This window comes from Salmo trutta, chromosome 1, assembly GCF_901001165.1.
Source record: "Salmo trutta chromosome 1, fSalTru1.1, whole genome shotgun sequence".
In the NCBI taxonomy this organism is placed as follows: domain Eukaryota; kingdom Metazoa; phylum Chordata; class Actinopteri; order Salmoniformes; family Salmonidae; genus Salmo; species Salmo trutta.
The window spans coordinates 29,584,692-29,606,030 of NC_042957.1; the positions used below are offsets into that span (position 1 = coordinate 29,584,692).

At 42.1% G+C, this 21,339-nt stretch overlaps 1 protein-coding gene across 2 annotated transcripts; it reads left to right on the top strand.

Moving 5' to 3' along the window:
- Positions 1–1,933: 1,933 nt before the first annotated feature.
- Positions 1,934–20,912, top strand: LOC115193558 (clavesin-2-like). 2 transcript variants are annotated; one of them, XM_029752303.1, is made up of 6 exons: positions 1,935–2,424; positions 2,893–3,250; positions 4,013–4,187; positions 15,989–16,099; positions 16,390–16,610; positions 19,037–20,912. In XM_029752303.1, exons 2-6 carry the CDS (start codon positions 2,970–2,972, stop codon positions 19,128–19,130), a joined length of 882 nt encoding a protein of 293 aa, XP_029608163.1. In that variant the 5' UTR covers positions 1,935–2,424; positions 2,893–2,969; the 3' UTR covers positions 19,131–20,912. The 2 variants fall into 2 exon arrangements, with proteins under 2 accessions (XP_029608154.1, XP_029608163.1); XM_029752294.1 differs by having other exon boundaries at positions 1,934–3,250.
- The last annotated feature ends 427 nt before the right edge of the window (positions 20,913–21,339 follow it).

The following is a 21,339-nucleotide window of genomic DNA, read 5'->3' on the forward strand; positions in this document are numbered from 1 at the left end:
TGATCTTTACATCTACACCCCAATGTAAACAACTAAAATAGTGTATGAGTTATCTTACATCGCCCTCATTTATACCAGTGAAACCAGTAGTTTCCAAATACCCGGCAGCGCTACTGCTGAGTCAACAAAGGCGCTGTCCGCTCACATGGTGCTGAAACCGCCATGGGCAGCACAAGAGTTCGGTCGCCGTGGTGACTAATTTAATGACACCTTTGCGATCACGCTCTGTAATATGTGTCTTCTTCCCCATTAAGAATGGTGTAAATATCTAACTTGTTTTAACTGAGAACTGCTCAAGACAAATAAAAAAAATTGGGGGGGGGAGATGGGGGTAATTTTATTCAAGCATAGCCTAATGTCATTCTGAATGCCATGCACCAATACAAATACTGCAAACTGAGTTTAACGTCATCTTAGGCTACCCATTTTCTAATCATGGAATCAACCGTCGAAAGATCAAATGACATTTTCACAGTGCGTGAGCGAGCTCCTCAAAATGACAGCTGCACCTTCGCAACAAAGGTCATTTCCTATGCAGGTCCGTCCATTCATTTGATTTCCTCCACACACCCGTCAGAACAGAATGTAATTATCGGCTGCCCATTTCCACCTCCCGCGGGAGTCTGTTTTTCCTCCCTTTCACGGTGCTCAGCAGTCAGTCAGTCAGTCCCCCTGCTCTCTCTGGCCCCTCGCGCTACATGACATTATGATCCACGCGCTGCGCCTTATCTCCCGCCACTTAGTCACCAGTGGCGGCTCGAGCTTGGGAGCAACTGAGTGACCGTCCCGCATACCCGATTGCTAACCAACACTGTGATTCACTAAACGAAATAACCAATTCATAAACCTCACACAAGCTTTGCAGAATGTGTGACTGAATCCGAAGAAAATACACAAGGTAATTAATAATTGGTTCCAGTTTTCGTGAATAGGAGAACGTTTGCTCAAACAACATGCAGGACCTATGATTATTCTCCAGGTTGGCAATTAGAATAGCCTACAGGCCTACACACGGAGCTCACTGGAAATCTCGTTGAACGTGGAATAGACGTTGAAATTACGTCTGTGCCCAGTGGGAGGTATACGCATCATTGTAAGGGCTCAAATCAGCAGCCACGATGCGGATGTTAGCTAAAAAAATCACATCGACTGGACCTCTGGCCACTAAGCCACGGGGTCCCTGTGTGTGTGTGTGTGTGTGTGTGTGTGTGTGTGTGCACCTGTGCGCATGCCAAGTCTTCCACATCAGTGTTCACCGTTGATTTTCGCTCTCAGAGCTTGACAGAATGTGGGCAAACGTGTAGCATATCTTTGTGATACATTTTTTTGGTCCAGGGGGAGAGAGCAACAAACGCAACAAATGCTGGACCGGACAGGTTGGTATATTCAGTTCAGCGGGCACCACAAGACAATTAATTTACCTTATTGAAACAAAGGCCATGTCGGGATGTTCCTGCAATCAGTTAAATAGATCTATCAAACCAATTGTGTCGTCTATTTGTAGCAACGTTGTATGCATTTTGATGCGAAGTATAACAATAATGAAACAACGTGGGAAAAAGTCATCAATGTGAGAATTGAGTATTTTTTCACCCAACTTTTCGTTGATTTCACGTTGAATTCGCGTTAGTTGAGGGAACATGTAAAGAGAAAGACAATTAACCAATAAGTCACGAGGACACTTATTTTTCCGTTCTAATTGTAGTCCATAGCCATAAGAAAATGTATAGCCTAATGCAGAATTGCCCCCCAATGCAAATGCTAAATGACATCAACATGATGGGACTGCATAGGTTGGCGGTCGTTTCAAACATGTATTTCATAAGCGACAGCACCAGAACAGCCTAAAATAAAATGAATAATGCACGCCACACAAAATGATGAGAGACAGATTGAGACGAGGATAGAGTAGAAATCAACATCAATTCGGATGTAAAATCAGAGTGAGGAGCCCATATGCGGTCGGGTAGCAGCCAGTGAGCAGGTGTTTGGGTGCGATGAATAGAGAGAGGAGAGTGGGTGATTCTCCCCCCTCCACCATGTGATGACGGTCAGACTGACTGTGTCACCGGAGCGATGGTTTTAGTCACTTTCAACAGCAACTAAACGGCAACAGTAGCACTTGACGTAAAGCCTCCACCACAGAACCGGAGCAGCACGGCGCTCAGAACAACGGGACATGAAGTTGGTCCAACATCCAAACAATTTGGTACCAAACACACAGAATGGAAATAGACTGCAGGCTGGATGGAGTGAGGATGTCGACGGAATATGTCGCCTTGATTCTTCGACTGTAATTTCTAGCAGTCGGTGACAGCATCTCTCTGATTTTGAATTGAGATGCTTTCGGTAAGGAGAGTTATGCCAAGAGTTGCTGCAGGGTGCCGCATTGCCTGCCCGCTTGGATAGTGTAATGCTTTTATGGTAATTGTAATATTGGTATTTTATGGTGGGGATGGACGATAATGGCTGTCTTACAGTTGTGTGTTTAGGCTTTCAACATAGACAGCAAACATATTTAGACCCATTTGGGAAGTCAGCCACAGCCAGTATTGTGACTGAACTGAGAGATATAAATGTCGACGTATGAAAAGAAACTTGGAAACAGAAGTCAAATGTACGGTACAGGTGGTAACCTAATGGAGCTGTCCAAAAAGTGAATACAGCCTATGTTGCTTGCACCTTCTATCATACTCAGGGAAGCAGGACGATATTTGAAGTCAGGCTATAATTTTAGGGTCCTGATTGAGAAGGTTCAATAGGCCTGAACGTGACGCATTCATTGTTGACGACTTTGGCTCTATCTACAGGAACATTTTACCTAACATTCAATATTGTCTGTGGACGTTGAAGCAAGAACGATGACTCACTTACAATCCGGCTTGTCCCCAGAAACACTGGAGAAAGCCAAGGTGGAGCTAAAGGAGAACCCCGACACTGCACATCAGGACATTCAGGAGGTGAGGGACATGATTATCACGCGCCCAGACATTGGCTTTCTTAGGACAGACGATGCTTTCATCCTACGCTTTCTCAGAGCTCGGAAATTTAACCATTTCGAGGCGTTCCGCCTCTTGGCCCAGTATTTTGAGTATCGTCAGCAAAATCTGGATATGTTCAAAAACCTCAAAGCAACCGATCCGGGCATCAAGCAAGCTCTCAAAGACGGATTTCCGGGGGTGTTGACCAACTTGGACAGATATGGCAGGAAAATACTGATTCTCTTCGCTGCTAACTGGGACCAGAGCAGGTAATGTCCGTCTGATATTAGGGAGCTGTCTTTTCAGAACTACTCTTACACCACTTGACAGTTTGCTTGCTGTCGACCCTCTATTTATTTTTCACAAATCTGTGTTATTGGCTTTGTTAGAGCCTAGTCTTATGAACATAACCGAAACATAATCCCCACAAACTGAACTATGAACCCAAAGGCAATCCCTGTCAGTATCATGGATGTAGGCCAGGCCAGGCAATGAGAAAGCCAGGCCAGGCCAGGCTGCACAGACCAGTAGAAATTATATCATCACCCCACTAGTGAATGTTGAATTTAAGGACTAAATCAGATACAGTCAAATTACTTTATTGCAGAGATTTGACTTTAGGGGCCCACTCATGTGATCTCCATAGTCACAATGACAATTACATGAGTCATTTAAAACAGCCTTTTCAGACCTCATGCAATAGCAGGATGTGATGAACAAGCAAAATACCATCAGGAATGGCCATTAACTTAATCAATAACAGCACTCACACAAGTCAAATTGTCTCTCCAATCTGATTCTCTGTATTACTCTCCTGAATGAAAATGGTAAAGAGTCACTTTCTGTATATAATGCCAAACAAGGGTATGCTGGTTACATTTCATTTTAACTGGAATTACAGCACTAAGATTATTTGGTACATTTGTTATTACGTAATAATTACACAATAATCACTTAATGACCACTTTGTCTTATGTTTGTAATCTAGGCTACTTAGAAAAGTCCCCTAATGCTTTTTCTCACATCTATAGGTATACATTTGTGGACATACTGCGAGCTATTCTGTTGTCGCTGGAGTCCATGATAGAAGATCCAGAGTTACAGGTGAATGGATTTGTCCTGATCATCGACTGGAGCAACTTCACATTCAAGCAAGCCTCCAAACTAACACCGAGTATGCTGAGACTGGCCATAGAAGGTCTACAGGTAACAGTCTCGACATTTTTCTAACCCTTCTCTTGGCTGGCCTCCACATCACTCAGATTAAGTTCTTAGCTACTTTTGACACTTGTCTCCATTTACTGAGATTACCCAGATCACTCCTAATTTACATGGGTTTGCTACATTTTAATCATCTTAGTCAAGCCTGCCACAGGGATCTTGTCCTCTTGGGATTTTGAATACACCAGACACTTGTCGGGTGCTGCATTTATGAAGTGCAGATCTCCGTTGTTCTTACGGAAGCATAGCGCTACTGTTGCTAGTTTATATGCGTTGAACATTAGAGACAGGCTCCATTTCAACCCGCTTACCCCACATGGTCCTGCGTACCTACTGGAGAAGGTGGACACGTCTCGGGAATCTTCACCAGAACCTGTTTCTGATCAACTATCTCATCGTTCTCTTGGTTATGCGACAAACTCTTCAAATGTAAAAGCACTTTCCACTCAACAATCACTCTTCTGTACTCTCAGAAACGACTTTACAATCAAAGACTTGCATAAGAAAGAAATCATTAAATTCATATTTTGATTGCTGGCTCTGTTGTAGGCCTGTGATAGAGACTCAAATTTGAACAGCATTCCTTTGACCCGGTTCAATCCTTTCTAATGGAAGAGAAAAATACAAGCTCTCTGGCCGAGTGGATCCTTTGGTAGCTGGCCAACTAAAATAGAAATATGATGTGGAGCCTAAGCCTATAGCCTAATAACCAAATGCATACAGACATTTATCTGAACGTCCTTGTGAATGTCAGCCAATTCCTCTTGTAACCCATTATTCAAATTCCAGTGTATGAAAAGTTTAGATAGGCTAGCTGTGTAGCCCGTGTAGCTGTGTATAATGTACCATGTAGAGCACAGGCAGTTATCATCAGAGAGGTTTGTTGACTGAATAGCAATGGAGGACCATGACGAGGCCGTTGCACATTCCATTGCTTCTCCAGACACAGAATAGACTGTGAATAATTGATCACTGCTATTGGTATCTCAGTCTCCCAATGTGCCCGCTACCAAATCATGCGGGAACACGCTTGAATGGAAAACAAAAGAAAACACACAGAAACATTGTACAACTAATGGAATCAGCCACATTTTCCTCCCTGTCTGAGTCGGAGACTGAAAAGCCCCAACTGAATCTGTTTCCATTCGATCGAGTTTATACTTCATCTACAGTATTTCATATATGTTCATCAGCTCTACAATAGTAGGTACTTCATAAGGTATATAGGATATTATTACATGGTATGGTATACCACTATGGATTTTCCACCTCAGACACAATATGTGACCCCTCTTCTCATAATGCTAACGCCAGAGAGAAAAGCTTCTCCTATTGTAATCAATAGTGGTGACATCCTATCTGTGAGCCCACTTGACACTGAGCACTGCGAGTATCTCTGGGTGTTGCAGCCCCCTGGTGGGTTTTGTAATGATATTAAGGGTCTCGTGTGTCACTATGCCTGTCAGTAAGGGCAGAAGCACTTTCAACATTAGGGTTTCATTCTCAGCTGAGGTTAACACTCGTTGCCTGTATGGTTATTGATTTTTGAAAATACCAAGACATGTCAAGATGTTGTTTTTGTTCATATTATGTTGTGAAGGTCATGTAGTAGCTGATGATCTATCCATCTTACATATCATTGGTACTTGTGACAGGTGCAGCTCACTGTTCGCTGCCCACCAGGGTGCGTGTGTGTTGCTATGTGTGCGTATTTGCGTGCGTGTGTGCGTGCGTGTGTGATCTTCAGGATCTTGGTTCAGGTTGTTTATAATTTCCTGGCAGTACATTTGTTATTGCACGTGGGTGGTGTGTTCAGAATACCATGAAGAATTTCAACACTACTGACAACAATGAAAACCGTTTAACGCTACCGCTGGCAACAATGAAAAACACTCTGCTGGCAGTTTTTTTGGAAGATTCTGAAGCTGAACAGAAAAATGGAAATTCAAAGAAAAGCTGAAGATAGCCCATAAGGATATTTCAACTGTGTGGTAATTGAGTTCCTTATTCCCGAACTGACAGTCACATCTATTGTTGTTGGAATGGCTAATACACAGAGCACAAACTCCAGTAGAGATTTCATTGTGTATTGGCAAAAGAGGCAAAAGAAATGAATACTTGTTCAGTGCGCAGACATTCTTGGCAAATCAATTCCAAGAAAAACAAATGCTTGGAATGAGTAGAACACATCATGCTGGCCTTGGTTTCCCCAAGCTATACTTTGTTATCTTAGAGCCTCTGATGTTTCCTTTTGCTCCCTCTCTCTCTGTCTTACCGATGCCTTTTGTCCCTATCAGTCTAGAGAAATAACTTGTGTTCAGCAGCCAATCACAACAGACCAGTCCTCCCCATCCCACCCCACAATGAGTTTCCTTGGCAACCTGTCCATCCGCCATGCTATGTACTCTCCAGATGGGCTGTGCTGCTAGATGAGAGAAAAACACTTCTGCCATTCTCCCTCAGTGTGGGTGATGATGTGTACATTGTTTCTGTGGGTTTTAGACAGAGTGGGGGATGAATCTATTTTTCAACCTATTTACATTAAAGATCCAATGCAGCTTTTTTTTTTTATATCTCAATATCAAATCATCTCTGGGTAACAATTAAGTAACTTAGTGTGATTGAGTTAAATTAAAAAGGTCAAAAAGAGAAAAAAAATTGCTTCTTAGCAAATAGCAATTTCTGTCTGGGCGTGTGGAGGGGAAAATGGAAAACTAGCTGTTATTGGCAGAGAGGTTTGGAACTGTCTTTCTGATTGGTCTATTAACTAATTTACCACCTGGTGATGTCACCAGTCAGGCCAAAACTCAATCCCAACAAAACAGGCTGTAATTTCAGGCATTCTTTTCAAACAGCTCTTACACTAGAATGACATGATCATTTTCATAATGTCACAGTATTATTCAAACCGCATAGTGTGCAAATATATATAAAACACAGGGAAATCAAGTTTTTGACTGCACTGAGCCTTTAACCTAATTCTGCAGATGTAGGGTTGTAGTCAGTCCCTCTGTCGATTTGGCCTGTTTCTCCATAATTATGCAACATGGTGCAATGGTGCTAATTCACATCTTAAAAGGTGACAGTTTATACCCATTCAGCCAGGCTCAATCCATCAGTTTTAATTATATATGAGGGCAACACATTTTTCAAAAGCCCTTGTGCAACAAGATTTAATGTGGCCAAATTCTCATTACTTTTAATAATGATAGTAGGACATTGTCAGTGAAATAATTGGAACTGCGAGATGTTCATGCTTGGAGCTATCTTCAGAGCTCAGTTTATTAGCACTCTATAAAGTATTCATACTGCACTGACATTTTTTTTCAAATACGTAGAAAGATGAATTTCCCAAATGTGTTCTTTTTCTGCATATAGCTAATAGACTTGTTTCAGTAGCAGCAGACAAGCGTGTTTTGTGCATTGAGGCCCGACATTATACGCTGTTCTGTCTGAGGCTTGGGATTAGGACAGTACTTTTGTGAAGTGATGTAGTATAAATAGGTTTTCTGGCTCTATGCTTGAGAATGAAAGTGCTGGATAATTTGATGGATTTTGACCACAAGGTTTATTCGATTTTTTTTGTTGTTGCTGGGATTTAACTTGGGTTTTGCCTAATCTAGGAATGCCCTTGCGACTTGTTCGATTGACAAAAAGATGTTATCTCTGTATGTGTCTTTTCCACTTGTTATCTAACATCCATATCCCTCAGATTGCATATCTATTAGCTGTCCAGTCAGAGTCTCTCATCTATCAATGCTCTTCTACATATTGTAGCTACTGTACACATTATGTGTAGGTAGTACTTCAGGGAGAAAAAAACCTTTTCCTAGACAAATGCTTCTTACAATCCACTGAGAAAAAGAAAGAAGACATGTTTTTGTATTGGTCAGTATCCTTAGCCAACTCAGTGATTCTGTATTGTTTGAATGGAAGCTATGAAGGTTTGATTCATCCATAGCCAGTAATGTCATTACAGATCGATGAAATACCCACAGAGCTTTGAAGGGGTTAAACAAAGTGTCCGTCCTTTTCTACTGAAGTGGTGAAAAGGCCAGCAGAAGAATACTGACCGGATCCTAATGCCATTCTATGAATACCTCACTGAGCTCTGATGTACTGTATCCCATCGACTGCATATTTTATTAAGCCCACCCACAGGCTGGATGAGTTGAAAGCAGTAAACCGCTCAACATGGTTCTCCAAGCTTGTCGATAACGCAGGGATCTCGCTCTATTGTATTTATGTCGTATGGAATCCAGTCATGAACTAGAGCCTTTCCTATGCGTTTATCTCCACAGTCAAAGTATACCCAAAAGCTGTGAAAATGGATTTTACCCTCCCTCTGTCAAGTCTGGACTTTTATCGAGGGCAAGAAGTCTGTATAATATTCACATATTCGCGCCGTTAACACATTTAGTGTGATTCAGAAGAAGAGAACCTTTCGTCATGAGAGGTCAGGGATTATTCAATGCTGTGATCAACAGTGCATTACACACATGTAACAAGTCCAAACAAAGTACTCCCTCCATCTGGCTGTCTGACTGACTCCCATCTGGATGTTCAGCTCCACTGGCTCCTATCCCACAGCCCCATCCAGGAGACTCTCGGCTGGCTGAGGAAACAGCAGCACACATACCTGGGAACGAGGGGCAGAGGAATACGAATTGTTAGTCTGCTTTCCTCAGATTCCGATTCACTCTGGAGTTGTGTTGTTGTTTCTCCTGCAGCAGAACTGTGCCGGTCTGGTCTGCAACAGGATTGGACTAGCCAATGAGTGGAGCTTCATCCCTCACTCGCACTGCTAAGTAAAGCAGGCCGTATCTGGCTGGTGCAGATAAAGTGTCTCCTGCTATTGACGTGACCTATCGTTTGTGACTGTGTCTCTCCTTTCTGCTCTTTATTACCATGACTAAATGTGTTAATTCCAGGGTGTATCTCTTCAAAGAAAGCAGAGAATGTGCAATGGTTTTGTCAATTTAAATGTACTTTAACGTGGCTCTCAATCAAAAGCCTTCCCCGAGGATAATGCTGCTGCTTACTGTAATCTGCTTTTAAACTAGTGCACATGAAGAGGTTTGATTCCGGTAAAGAGATATAACAAAGTAGCATCTTCACTTCAGGCTACGTTTCCTTTTTAAAAAGGGCTCTGCTATATGTACGTTTTATTTTTTTCATTTTCACCGCAGGATGAGTTCACTCATCCTTTATCAATGACTCCTGACAGGAGCAGAGCAGAATTTAGAGAGCTCGTCAAGCCAGGAAAAGATGGGCTCATCAGCTTCTAAAAAAAGAACGGGGAGACATGAGAGCCGCATGCCGTAATGTTCAACATCGACAGTAGCGGAAGAAGCCCAGATTGAAAAATCAAATATGATTTACATATTATAGGCTATCAGTGGCGTTTTTAGCATGTAAATCTTGTTTTTTGGGGGGCTCAAAACAGGTGGGGCTCTGCCAAGATCAAATGATAGTCACTGTTGCAATCGGCTAATCAGCAGGTTTTGGTAGACAAATAACATGTCATCAGTGTATACCGTTGACTCCTTGTGGAACAACACAGTTTGTGTCACGGTTGTCGTAGGAATGAGCGGACCAAAGTGCAGCGTGTGTGTCGTTCCACATCTTATTTAATCTGTGAAACTATGCAATACATAAATAAACTGAATAAACACAATAACAAACCGTGACACAGGTGAAACAAACACTACTAAAAAATAATCTCCCACAAACCCAGGTGGAAAAAACCCCTACTTAAGTATGATCTCCAATTAGAGACAACGAGGACCAGCTGCCTCTAATTGGAGATCATCCCAAACAAACCAACATAGAAATACAAAAACTAGAACATAACAACATAGAAATAGAAAACATAGAATAAACCCCCCTGTCACGCCCTGACCTACTCTACCATAGAAAATAACAGCTTACCATGGTCAGGACGTGACAGTTTGTAAGCTCCTCATTCTGGGATTTTGCCAGTATGTGTTCATCAATGTTCACTGATGAGTTTGACAGCTTGGCTTTATAGGCTTCTATTGCCATAAATGGCTCTTTGCAATGCAAGGGAATGTCCCATCAGCAGTCGATGCCAGATGGACTCCCCTTGAACCTCAGCTCTAGTCTCTAGCTTAAGTTGCTTGGGAAAATCTGCGATGTAATATCAGGAAACTTCTAGATATCCAACAAAAGGACATCAGGAGGCTAAGCTGTGACATCACAGCCACTAAGAGATCAAAGGATCATTTAGCTATTTGATTAAGAATTTTAAGACCCCTTGAAGTATAAAAAAAACAAACAAAAGAAGTTATTTGATGAAAAATGATTTTTGACCTTACTGCTATTAGCCCATACAATCGCACTGAAAAACAGATTCACTACATGGAACAACAGATATGAAATAACACATATGGAATCATGTAGTAACCAATGAAGTGATAAATATACACTACCGTTCAAAAATTTGGGGTCACTTAGAAATGTCCTTTTTTCTGTCCATTAAAATAACATCAAATTGATCAGAAATACGGTGTAGACATTGTTAATGTTGTAAATGACTATTGATTTTTTATGTAATATCTACATAGGCTTACAGATGCCCATTAACAGCAACCATCACTCCTGTGTTCCAATAGCATGTTGTGTTAGCTAATCCAAGTTTATAATTTTAAAAGGCTAATTGATCATTAGAAAACCCTTTTGCAATTATGTTAGCACAGCTGAAAACTGTTGTTCTAATTAAAAAAGCAATAAAACTGGCCTTCTTTAGACTAGTTGAGTATCTGGAGCATCAGCATTTGTGGGTTCAATTACAGGCTCAAAATGGCCAGAAACAAAGACCTTTCTTCTGAAACTCGTCAGTCTATTCTTGTTATAAGAAATGAAGGCTATTCCATGCGAGAAATTGTCTAGAAACTAAAGATCTTATACAAAGCTGTATACTACTCCCTTCACAGAACAGCGCAAACTGACTCTAACCAGGATAGAAAGAGGAGTTGCTCAGCTGAGCAAGAGGACAAGTACATTAGAGTCTCTAGTTTGAGAAACAGACGCTTCACAAGTCCTCAACTGGCAGCTTCATTAAATAGTACCCGCAAAACACAAGTCTCAACGTCAACAATGAAGAGGCGCCTCCTGGATGAAGATATTAAGATATTAAGATTGGCAAAATAACACAGACACTGGACAGAGGAAGATTGGAATAAAGTGTTATGGACAGACAAATCTAAGTTTGAGGTGTTCGAATCACAAAGAAGAACATTCGTGAGACGCAGAAAAAATGAAAAGATGCTGGAGGAGTGCTTGACACCATCTGTCAAGCATGGTGGAGGCAATGTAATGGTCTGGGGGTGCTTTGGTGGTGGTAAAGTGGGAGATTTGTACAGGGTAAAAGGGGTCTTGAAGAAGGAAGGCTGTCACTCCATTTTGCAACACCATGTCATACCCTGTGGATGGAGCTTAATTGGAGCCAATTTCCTCCTGCAACAGGACAGTGACCCAAAGCACAGCTCCAAACTATGCAAGAACTATTTAGGGAAGAAGCGGTCAGCTGGTATTCTGTCTATAATGGAGTGGCCAGCACAGTCACTAGATCTCAACACTATTGAGCTGTTGTGGGAGCAGCTTGACCGTATGGTACGTAAGAAGTGCCCATCAGGCCAATCCAACTTATGGGAGGTTCTTCAGGAAGCATGGGGTGAAATCTCTTCAGATTACCTCAACAAATTGACAACTAGAATGCCAAAGGTCTGCAAGGCTGTAATTGCTGCAAATGGAGGATTCTTTGAAGAAAGCAAAGTTTGAAGGACACAATTATTATTTCAATTAAAAGTAATTATTTATAAACTTGTCAACGTCTTGACTATATTTCCTATTCATTTTGCAACCCAATTCATGTATGTTTTCATGGAAAACAAGGACATTTCTAAGTGACCCCAAACTTATGAACAGTAGTGTATTTTATATTTGAGATTCTTCAAAGCAGCCACCCTTTACCTTGATGACAGCTTTGCACACTCTTGGAATTCTCTCAACCAGCTTCACCTGGAATGCTTTTCCAATAGTCTTGAAGAAGTTCCCACATATGCTGAGCACTTGTTGGTTGCTTTTCCTTCACTCTGCATTCCAACTCATCCCAAACCATCTCAATTAGGTTGAGGTCGGGTGATTGTGGAGGCCAGGTCATCTGATGCAGCACTCCATCACTCTCCTCTTGGTCAAATAGCCCTTACACAGCCTGGAGGTGTGTTGGGTCATTGTCCTGTTGAAAACAATTGATAGTCCCACTAAGCGTAAACCAGATGGGATGGCGTACAGCTGCAGAATGCTGTGGTAGCCATGTGGGTTAAATGTGTCTTGCATTCTAAATAAATAACTAGCAGTGTCATCTGCAAAGCACTGCAACATCATCACACCTCCTCATCCATGCTTTACGGTGGGAACCACACATGTAGAGATCATTCATTCACCTACTCTGTGTCTCACAAAGACACGGCGGTTGGAACCAAAAATCTCAAATTTGTACTCATCAAACCAAAGGACAGACTTCCACCGGTCTAATGTCCATTGCTCATGTTTCTTGGCCCAATCAAGTCTCTTCTTCTTATTGGTGTCCTTTTGTAGTGGTTTCTTTGCTGCAATTCAACCATCATTCACTCAGTCTCCTCTGAACAGTTGATGTTGAGATGTGTCTGTTACTTGAACTCCGTGAAGCATTTTTTGGGGCTACAATTTCTGAGGCTGGTAACTTTAATGAACGTATCCTCTGCAGCAGAGGTAACTCTGGGTCTTCTTTTTCTGTGGTGGTCCTCATGAGAGCCAGTTTCATCATAGCGCTTAATGGTTTTTGCGACTGCACTTAAAGAAACTTTCTAAGTTCTTGACATTTTTTGTATTCACTGACCTTCATGTCTTAAAGTAATGATGGACTGTCGTTTCTTTTTGCTTATTTGAGCTGTTCTTTCCATAGTAGGGACTTGCGCTATCTTCTGTATACCACCCCTACCTTGTCACAACACAACTGATTGGCTCAAACGCATTAAGGAAGGAAAGAAATTCCTCAAATTAACTTTAAAAAGGCACACCTGTTAATTGAAATGAATTCTAGGTGACTACTTTATGAAGCTGGTTGAGAGAATGCTAAGAGTACGCAAAGCTGTCATCAAGGCAAAGGGTGGCTACCTTGAAGAATCTCAAATATAATATATATTTTGATTTGTTTATTTTGATTTGTTTAACACTTTTTTGGTTACTACTTGATTCCATATGTGTTATTTCATAGTTTTGTTGTCTTCACTATTATTCTACAACGTAGAAAATAGTAAAAATAAAGAAAAACCCTTGAATGAGTAGGTGTGTCCAAACTTTCGACTGGTACTGTACGTGTTTGTGAGAGTCTCGTCTTTCTTCGAGGGGCCATAATAGTTTTATAGGCCAAACCGTTCGGATGCTCCAGACAATTTTGTGAGAAGACCGATTTTCGGGACCTCTCATAGTCTGACAAACACCGCTCTAGCTCTGTCACCTTTCACCGCAGATGCGGAAGTGCCACGTCGGCAGATGTGGTGGATTGCGACGCATCCAATGCAGATATCTCTAGCTTAAACTGATGGATGTTATGGGGATCATTTTATTATGCCAATTAGATTCCCGCGTATGCGAACATCCATCTTAGGTGGCTAATGTCACTTGAAACGGATCAGCTAAAAAAAGCAGATGACATCCAAACATCTGAAGCCAACAGCACGGAACATGAACAGATGATCACAGTTGGGCTTCATGCTCTCACAATTTTGGAGGTTGTCCTCCCCAAATTAAGCAGCAGCAGAAGTATCTTGTAGTCTGAATAAATAAATAAATAAGGGCGGAGATGGTTTCTATTCTTCCCCCTTCCCCCTTTCTCATTCCCCCTTTCTCATTCCCCCAACATCACACTAGGGGTACAGATCAATCCCCTTCCACTACCAACAACCAGAGGAAGACAGAGCCTCCATCATGTATTCTGATTTGTGTTTCATGTATAATGCAGATGGCGCCTTCATCCTAGTCAAAGCTGTCGGATGGATCACAAAGCAGGAGGGACGAATATTAGGCAGGCTGATGCTGCTCTCAGGAACATACTCCAGGCTGTGGCAGCCTGGGAGATTTGGCCGGGTGAGGCGACTCGGACCTCTGCCCTATTCCTGTCCACTGTCAGCTGTCTCTGTTCGTTGGTGTCAGATCTTGTGCCAGAAAACTGTGAGCGGCTCCGCTGGTGCCAGACTCTGGACCGCCCGGTGTCCTTGCAGCCAGGCCAAGGGACACTAACCCAGCTGTTCAGCATCACCGTGGTGACAGAGGCTGTCCATTTCTGAGACAGAAAGAGGCCTTAAAGCTCAGTTCTGTCATTTTTGCCATCAAAGTACATGACTCTTTTCTCTCTCAGACACATGCTAGCCACACTGAAGGCGATGACGAGTATCCTGAACAAACAATGGACTCTTAACACCCTGATCCCTGTGATCACAGTACCTGTGTGTAAAAGGATTAAGGTGTAAGGATCCTTCTGTTTGGGCTTCCAGGACTACATGTGCACATGAAGCCGTTAATGTCCTGTTTTAAAAAAGAACAGCCATCTGCTTATCTGCAAACTTTCTAAAAATCCATATGCATAGCCAAGAGGCAAGATCTATCTCCCACGGCAAGAACACCCTCTGGCACTTCAACTTGTTGTCTGAAAGTGTGATAGAAAGAATTAGTATCCCCTGTATCTGTATTGCGATATGAGTTGATTGCCGGGCTTAGTCAGTGGAGGTGTACATTCTGCTCGGCAGAAAGGCAGAGCACGGCTTGCGTTAATGAAGAATTAACAGCGTGGGAGGGGAAAAACTCCATAATGACAGTCATGTCTGTGATCTTAAATGTCGAGCCTGATGAATATGGATGAATAACGGACAGATTTAAGAGGGAGAGCTGCAGTAAGCTAGCGACACCATCATTCACTACCCTCATTAGCTAATTAGAATGATACCGGTCACCATTACACCAGTCTTAAACCTCAGTAAAGTCTTCAGAACAAATGGAAACCACACTTACATATGAAACTGAGCCATTAGCAATTCGTTAAATGTTATGTGAGACTATTGTGTATTTTGAGGTGATTTCCTGCTCCAGCGGGCCCTGTGTGGCCAGAGTTTCCCCCAGGCTGTGTCACTAGGTTACATGGTGTACTCTGGGTGTTCCTCCTGTGTCCACCTCACAGACAATCCCCTAAATCATCAGATTACTCATTTACATAAATGTTTCCCCAGAGATCCAGTTATGGTGCTCGCCAGCCAACCCTGTTATATCAGGATATAATCTCAGCATACTCCCTGGGTCCACATTATGACATAGAGATTAGACCATTATGAGAATAGTGTCCAACCTATGAGAAATGCCCTGGCTGCCAGTCTCCAACCTGCATGGCAATGCAACATTGGCCAGAAGACAACAGCACTGAACAATCCAATGTTAATTCAATATACAGTAGCTAGTAAAATAAATGGACTGGGTGATTTTCGATGAGCAACATTAACATAATCCCAATATGCAAACCCGTCAAGATGATGGAAAAGGGAATGGAAAAATCACTTAATGATGTTCAATTTACATTCTACATAACAATGTTCAAATCCACTCTCATTAAAACATACTCTCCTCTGACATACTGTGATTTGAATAGAATAAAATTAACAAATCAAAATTAAGTTAGTAACCATACCAACAGGCAGAATAGTGAGTGTATTTGTGTTCTTTGTTGCCCACAGGACAGCTTCCCTGCCAGGTTCGGAGGAATCCATTTTGTGAACCAGCCGTGGTACATCCACGCCCTTTACACCGTCATACGCCCCTTTCTGAAGGACAAGACGAGAAAACGGGTAGGAGGAGAGTTTGTTGTTGAGGGAACATAATGAAAAATATTTTCGACAGAGACCACCGGGTCAACTGTGTTGCTGTACAGTATAACCAATGAATGTATGTCCAATGTGTTCAGCGTCATTTATGGTAGCCTTCTGAATAGCCGTGGTCATATAAACAGTGTTCAGGTCAGCTTTTCACAATAGCGAACCTATCCTCTCTAACATACTTTTGCATGCTGTTAGACTGTATATGCTCATTTATCTATCTGTGTCAATGTTGTGTTGTTGTTATGTCCATCCCTCTGCAGATCTTCATGCATGGGAACAACTTGAACAGCCTTCACCAGCTCATGCACCCTGAGATCCTGCCCTCTGAGCTGGGTGGGATGATGCCCCCCTACGACATGGGCACCTGGGCCCGCACCCTTCTGGAGCATGCCTATGACGAGGAGACCGAGTACTGCCCCGAGTCCTACACCCTGTCTGTCAAAGACCTGGAGAAAGACCTGTCTCCCAGAGCCATGAAGAGGTCCGTCTAGACTCATGTTATTCGCGTGTGTCAGTGTGATAGATTGTGTGTTGTGTCTTCATACGAGATAAAAGTAGAGGTGTCTTCTAAGAAACGGACGTGTTAGTCTGTCATAGCTGATGCGTTTTCTTCCAGGTGTATCATAAAGTACTGTATATGGCTCATGTAATAACCACAGAAATAGGGCAGAAATTGGACATAACTAGGGATTCCTAGACCTATAAGATACATGGAAAACACATTATTGATTTTCTACAGTTGGAGTAATCCTTCATTAAATTGCACAACACGGGAGTAAAGAGCACAGATATCTTTATTCTGGTTTGTGTGTTGTGTGCTAAAGGCCTCTCACCAACATTATTCAGGGGGGTAGCTCTTAGACATAAGCATAGGAAATTGTATACTTGGATATTATAATATGTATTCACTATTCAAAATGCGAAACCTATTCAGAGAAATTGTTCTCAGTGTTTCGTTCAGGTGAGTGGTTTAGTTTCTGAGATCCTCCATGGCAGATAGTTTTGTATGTTTTACAGAAATAATAAGTTAGGCATGGTGACATTAGTTTGCCTTTGTGACAGTCCCTTGTCTCAGGTGAGTTTCTTCAGGGCTGTCTCTACCCACTTACTGGCTCATGAAATGAGCATTAGGCAAAATGGATGAAAATGATGCTCTGATCTGCACTCAATGGAGTGCGCTAGCTACCGCGCTAGCTACCTTCTGGAGCATGAACAGAAGTGATGGAGTTTTACCTTCGGCAATAAGCTCAGTTCCACTCCTGCTGCCACGCACAACCCTCTGACTGAACCTGTATAGACATATGACATTGTCATGAAGGCCTTCTTGCCTTGAGAATATTAGGCTATCCAATGTCCTTTTGTCCTTTTTTTCCCAAGAACCATGTCAATTTCTTGTGTGTGTGTGTGTGTGTGTGTGTGTGTGTGTGTGTGTGTGTGTGTGTGTGTGTGTGTGTGTGTGTGTGTGTGTGTGTGTGTGTGTGTGTGTGTGTGTGTGTGTGTGTGTGTGTGTGTGTGTGTGTGACTGAAGGAGAGAAAATACATGCTCTTCCCCCATGCATAGCACAGTATCCTTTGTAAAAAAAAACATGTTTTGGTTCAGCAGATTCTTATCAGTGAAATGTACTGTCAATGACATTTCTGCTTACCAAGACAATACACTGACGCAGCAGTCAAAGCAATGAGAGATAAGGTACTGTATGGGATTTTCATTGATTCATGAAGGACATAAAAGCATTTAATAATATCTTTATTCCTATTGTTACCTAAGCCCTCTTTTACCCTGATCTGGCCTGTATCTGTGACAGAAGCATTTGATTGGTGTATCATAGCATCTTGGTCAGAGGCCTGATATATGGTGAACGTAATGCTGTAAATCACCTGCAGCCATATGATCTGAAGGGACTTATTTTAGTCGGGGCTTTCAGCTCCCCTCTTTACGCTGCGATTTATACACCAACGTTGCCTTATCCATTACTTGATTTAAAAAATAGCAAAATTGGCTATGAGTCACTGTTGGAGAACCATATGCTCTGAATGATGAGCCACAGTATCATGGCCACCCCCATAATGACACAGCCATACTGAACTGTATGACTGTGATGTGTGTGTGTGAGTGGTGGACTGACTCCAAGGCAGATCTGTTTTACGTCACTGTTCACTGCTGCAGTAATTACATAGGTCCCTGCTAGCAGCAGCAGCTTTATGAACTTCTAAATGTTAAGCTCACTGAGGCTGACAGGATCCTACTAGTTACTATTCCAAAGGCTATTTGAGCCCCTGTGGAAATACTGTACAATCATCTCTTTTATTTTGTTTGTGGGTGTTTTTTTTTGCCACAGGTGATTGAAGCTCTGGTTGTTTTCTTAGTAATCCTCATCAGTCATATGAATGTTTGTCCGTCACGGCAGACACAGGAGACCAACCTGTACCAGACTTCCGCATGACGAATGATCACTCCGGTTCCCCCAAATGCAGCTTAGGTTTCTATTGGAGAAATACATCCGAAATAGGTTCGAGCAGTGTCTGAGGGTGACATTTTGTGATCAAATGACCTTTTCGGGCTCATGTACTATACAAGACAACAACATTTCTAGGGGAAGATAATTTTTTATGTTTCGTTTGCACGTGCACGTGTGTGTGCGTTTTTGTGTTTTGGGGTATTGCACGTGACCCGAGGCCTCCTAAAATAATTTATGCTGGGGGGATTTTGGGATGCATTTATGAAACCAATCGTCTATGACCTTGTATGATTCCTTTGTGTGCTACCTGCTCTGCAGGATGCAAGGGTTCTCTGGTGCTCGCACCTTTGCATCCCATTCCTTTGTACTAGGTGAGAAGTCCTCAGTGATAGTGCTTCAATGAACACAGGCCTCTCTGATGCCAGTCATCTTTTATTCATATCCACAGGTCCCAGTCGGTGGTGGAGCCCGGAGTGCTTAAACGGACAGAAAAAGTGAAGAGCGAGGAGGAGAACATGCAGCCGCTGCTCTCGCTGGACTAAAGTACGGCTCGACAACACAAGCAGACCAAGAAACATTCGCCCTCAGACAAAAAGACAGACAGAGGGGAGAGAATTCCCATGCTCCCTCAAACAAACAAAAAGAACACAGAGACATAGCGATGCGAGGGAAGAGATTGGAGCACGAGGAGAACCTCTTCTAGCATCATAAAGACGGGCAAAGCCGGCATTTTGAGAGATATTTCTAAAAACAAAAAGGGAAGAGAAGCTAATGGTGGAGGTCCAAATGTTATTGTCAAGTGCCAATTCAAAACTGTAAATACACTTCTGATCTAAACACTAGGAGGATGGTGGAGTCGTTGTGACAAGAAAACATGCAAAGACTACTGTTAATATTCTGTATGTGCTTCTCGTGAAATATTTTGTGATAAAAGTGGTACCACAGGAAGTTGATGGGAAATCACGCTTAAAGGGGATTGGAAGCTGGGGGCTTTTGGCACAGTATTTAACATTTCCAAACCGGCAAGTGCAGCTCGGGATTTGTTCTAATAATGTTTTATTTTTATTTTTTACATTTAACCTTTATTTAACTAGGCAAGTCAGTTAAGAACAAATTCTTATTCACAATGAAGGCCTACCGGGATCAGTGAGTTAACTGCCAGTAACCATGAAAACATGACAAATGTCTCATATTTTGAAATGATTTAGTATCAGCTATTGGTTCAGCTCAGAAGAGGTAACAGTGTTGTTGCTGAGTCATGTGATTCCAAAAATGTGTTTCTATTCAAGGATTATCTTGAAGCGATCTGTTTCAATAGGAGAGATGTTGCCCACCACAGCACACACCTACTTGAAAACCAATTTAGATACACTATTTAAAAGATATAGATATTATTTTCCTCATATCTTATTTTAGGATGCTGGAAGTTAAGATACAGTATAATGTATACTTATTTATATATGATATCAAGCTTTTGTGATGACTGCAGGGATACAGTCAGTTTATGCCACTGTGTGATCTTCCGTTGCTCGCTCCTTTGTTTCTCCCCTGCATGGCGGTGAAGCTCGAGGCAGTGTTCAGCTCTGGAGCCTCTGAGCCCTGACACAGTGCTGCCTTCCTGCTATGTCACTAACATGGATTCACTCTGGCGTGGCTGCCTGGCTGCCCAGAACTAGGCCAGACAGATCGACAGTCCTAATACCCAGTGATCACATGGTCCAGGCAATATCATCTCCAGCTCGATGACTGAGGGACTCAGCTGCTGCAGACCCAGGAACCTCTTTGGTTTCTTTGGTGAAGTGAGGGCGCCGTAACAGCTTGTCAGTGTTACCCAGTCTGTCTGTAGTGGCCGTTAGCTAGCGATGTGTGAGAGGCGTTGCAATAACCCGATAGCTGAACAAGGGTATTGTTATCTGAAGCCTCATTGATCGGATGCTGCTGTCTATGTGTTTCCCCCTGGTTTAAAGTATTTCATGTTTTTGTGTGATGTTCATCAGTATTTTAAGGCATCCGTGACTCGTTTGTCCTGTGCACTATTCGAATATGTTTAGCATTTGTAATATTCTTCGAACTATTTTCATGTATGCAGACTTGCCATTTCAACCAAAGCCCCCCTTTGACAAAACAACGTCTTTATTGTATAATGCTTTACTTCATCCATGGCTTGAAGGTACAGTAACGACTTCTTATGACAGTTAATAATTGTTAATGAATTGAATGCATATTATTGCTTTGAGTTAATCCTTTGGTTTCATGTTTCCGTGTCAATTTGATTGTATATACACTACCGTTCAAAAGTTTGGGGTCACTTAGAAATGTCCTTGTTTTTGAAAGAAAAGCAAATTTTTTGTCCATTAAAATAACATCAAATTGAGCCGAAATACAGTGTAGCCATTGTTAATGCTGTAAATGACTATTGTAGCTGGAAACGGCAGATTTTTAATGGAATATCTACATAGGCGTACAGAGGCCCATTATCAGCAACCATCACTCCTGTGTTCCAATTGCACGTTGTGTTAGCTAATCCAAGTTTAGCATTTTAAAAGGCTAATTGATCATTAGAAAACCCATTTGAAATTATGTTAGCACAGCTGAAAACTGTTGTGCTGATTAAAGAAGCACTTTCTTCTGAAACTCGTCAGTCTATTCTTGTTCTGAGAAATGAAGACTATTCCATGCGAGAAATTGCCAAGAAACTGAAGATCTCGTACAACGCTGTGTATTACTTCCTTCACAGAACAGCGCAAACTG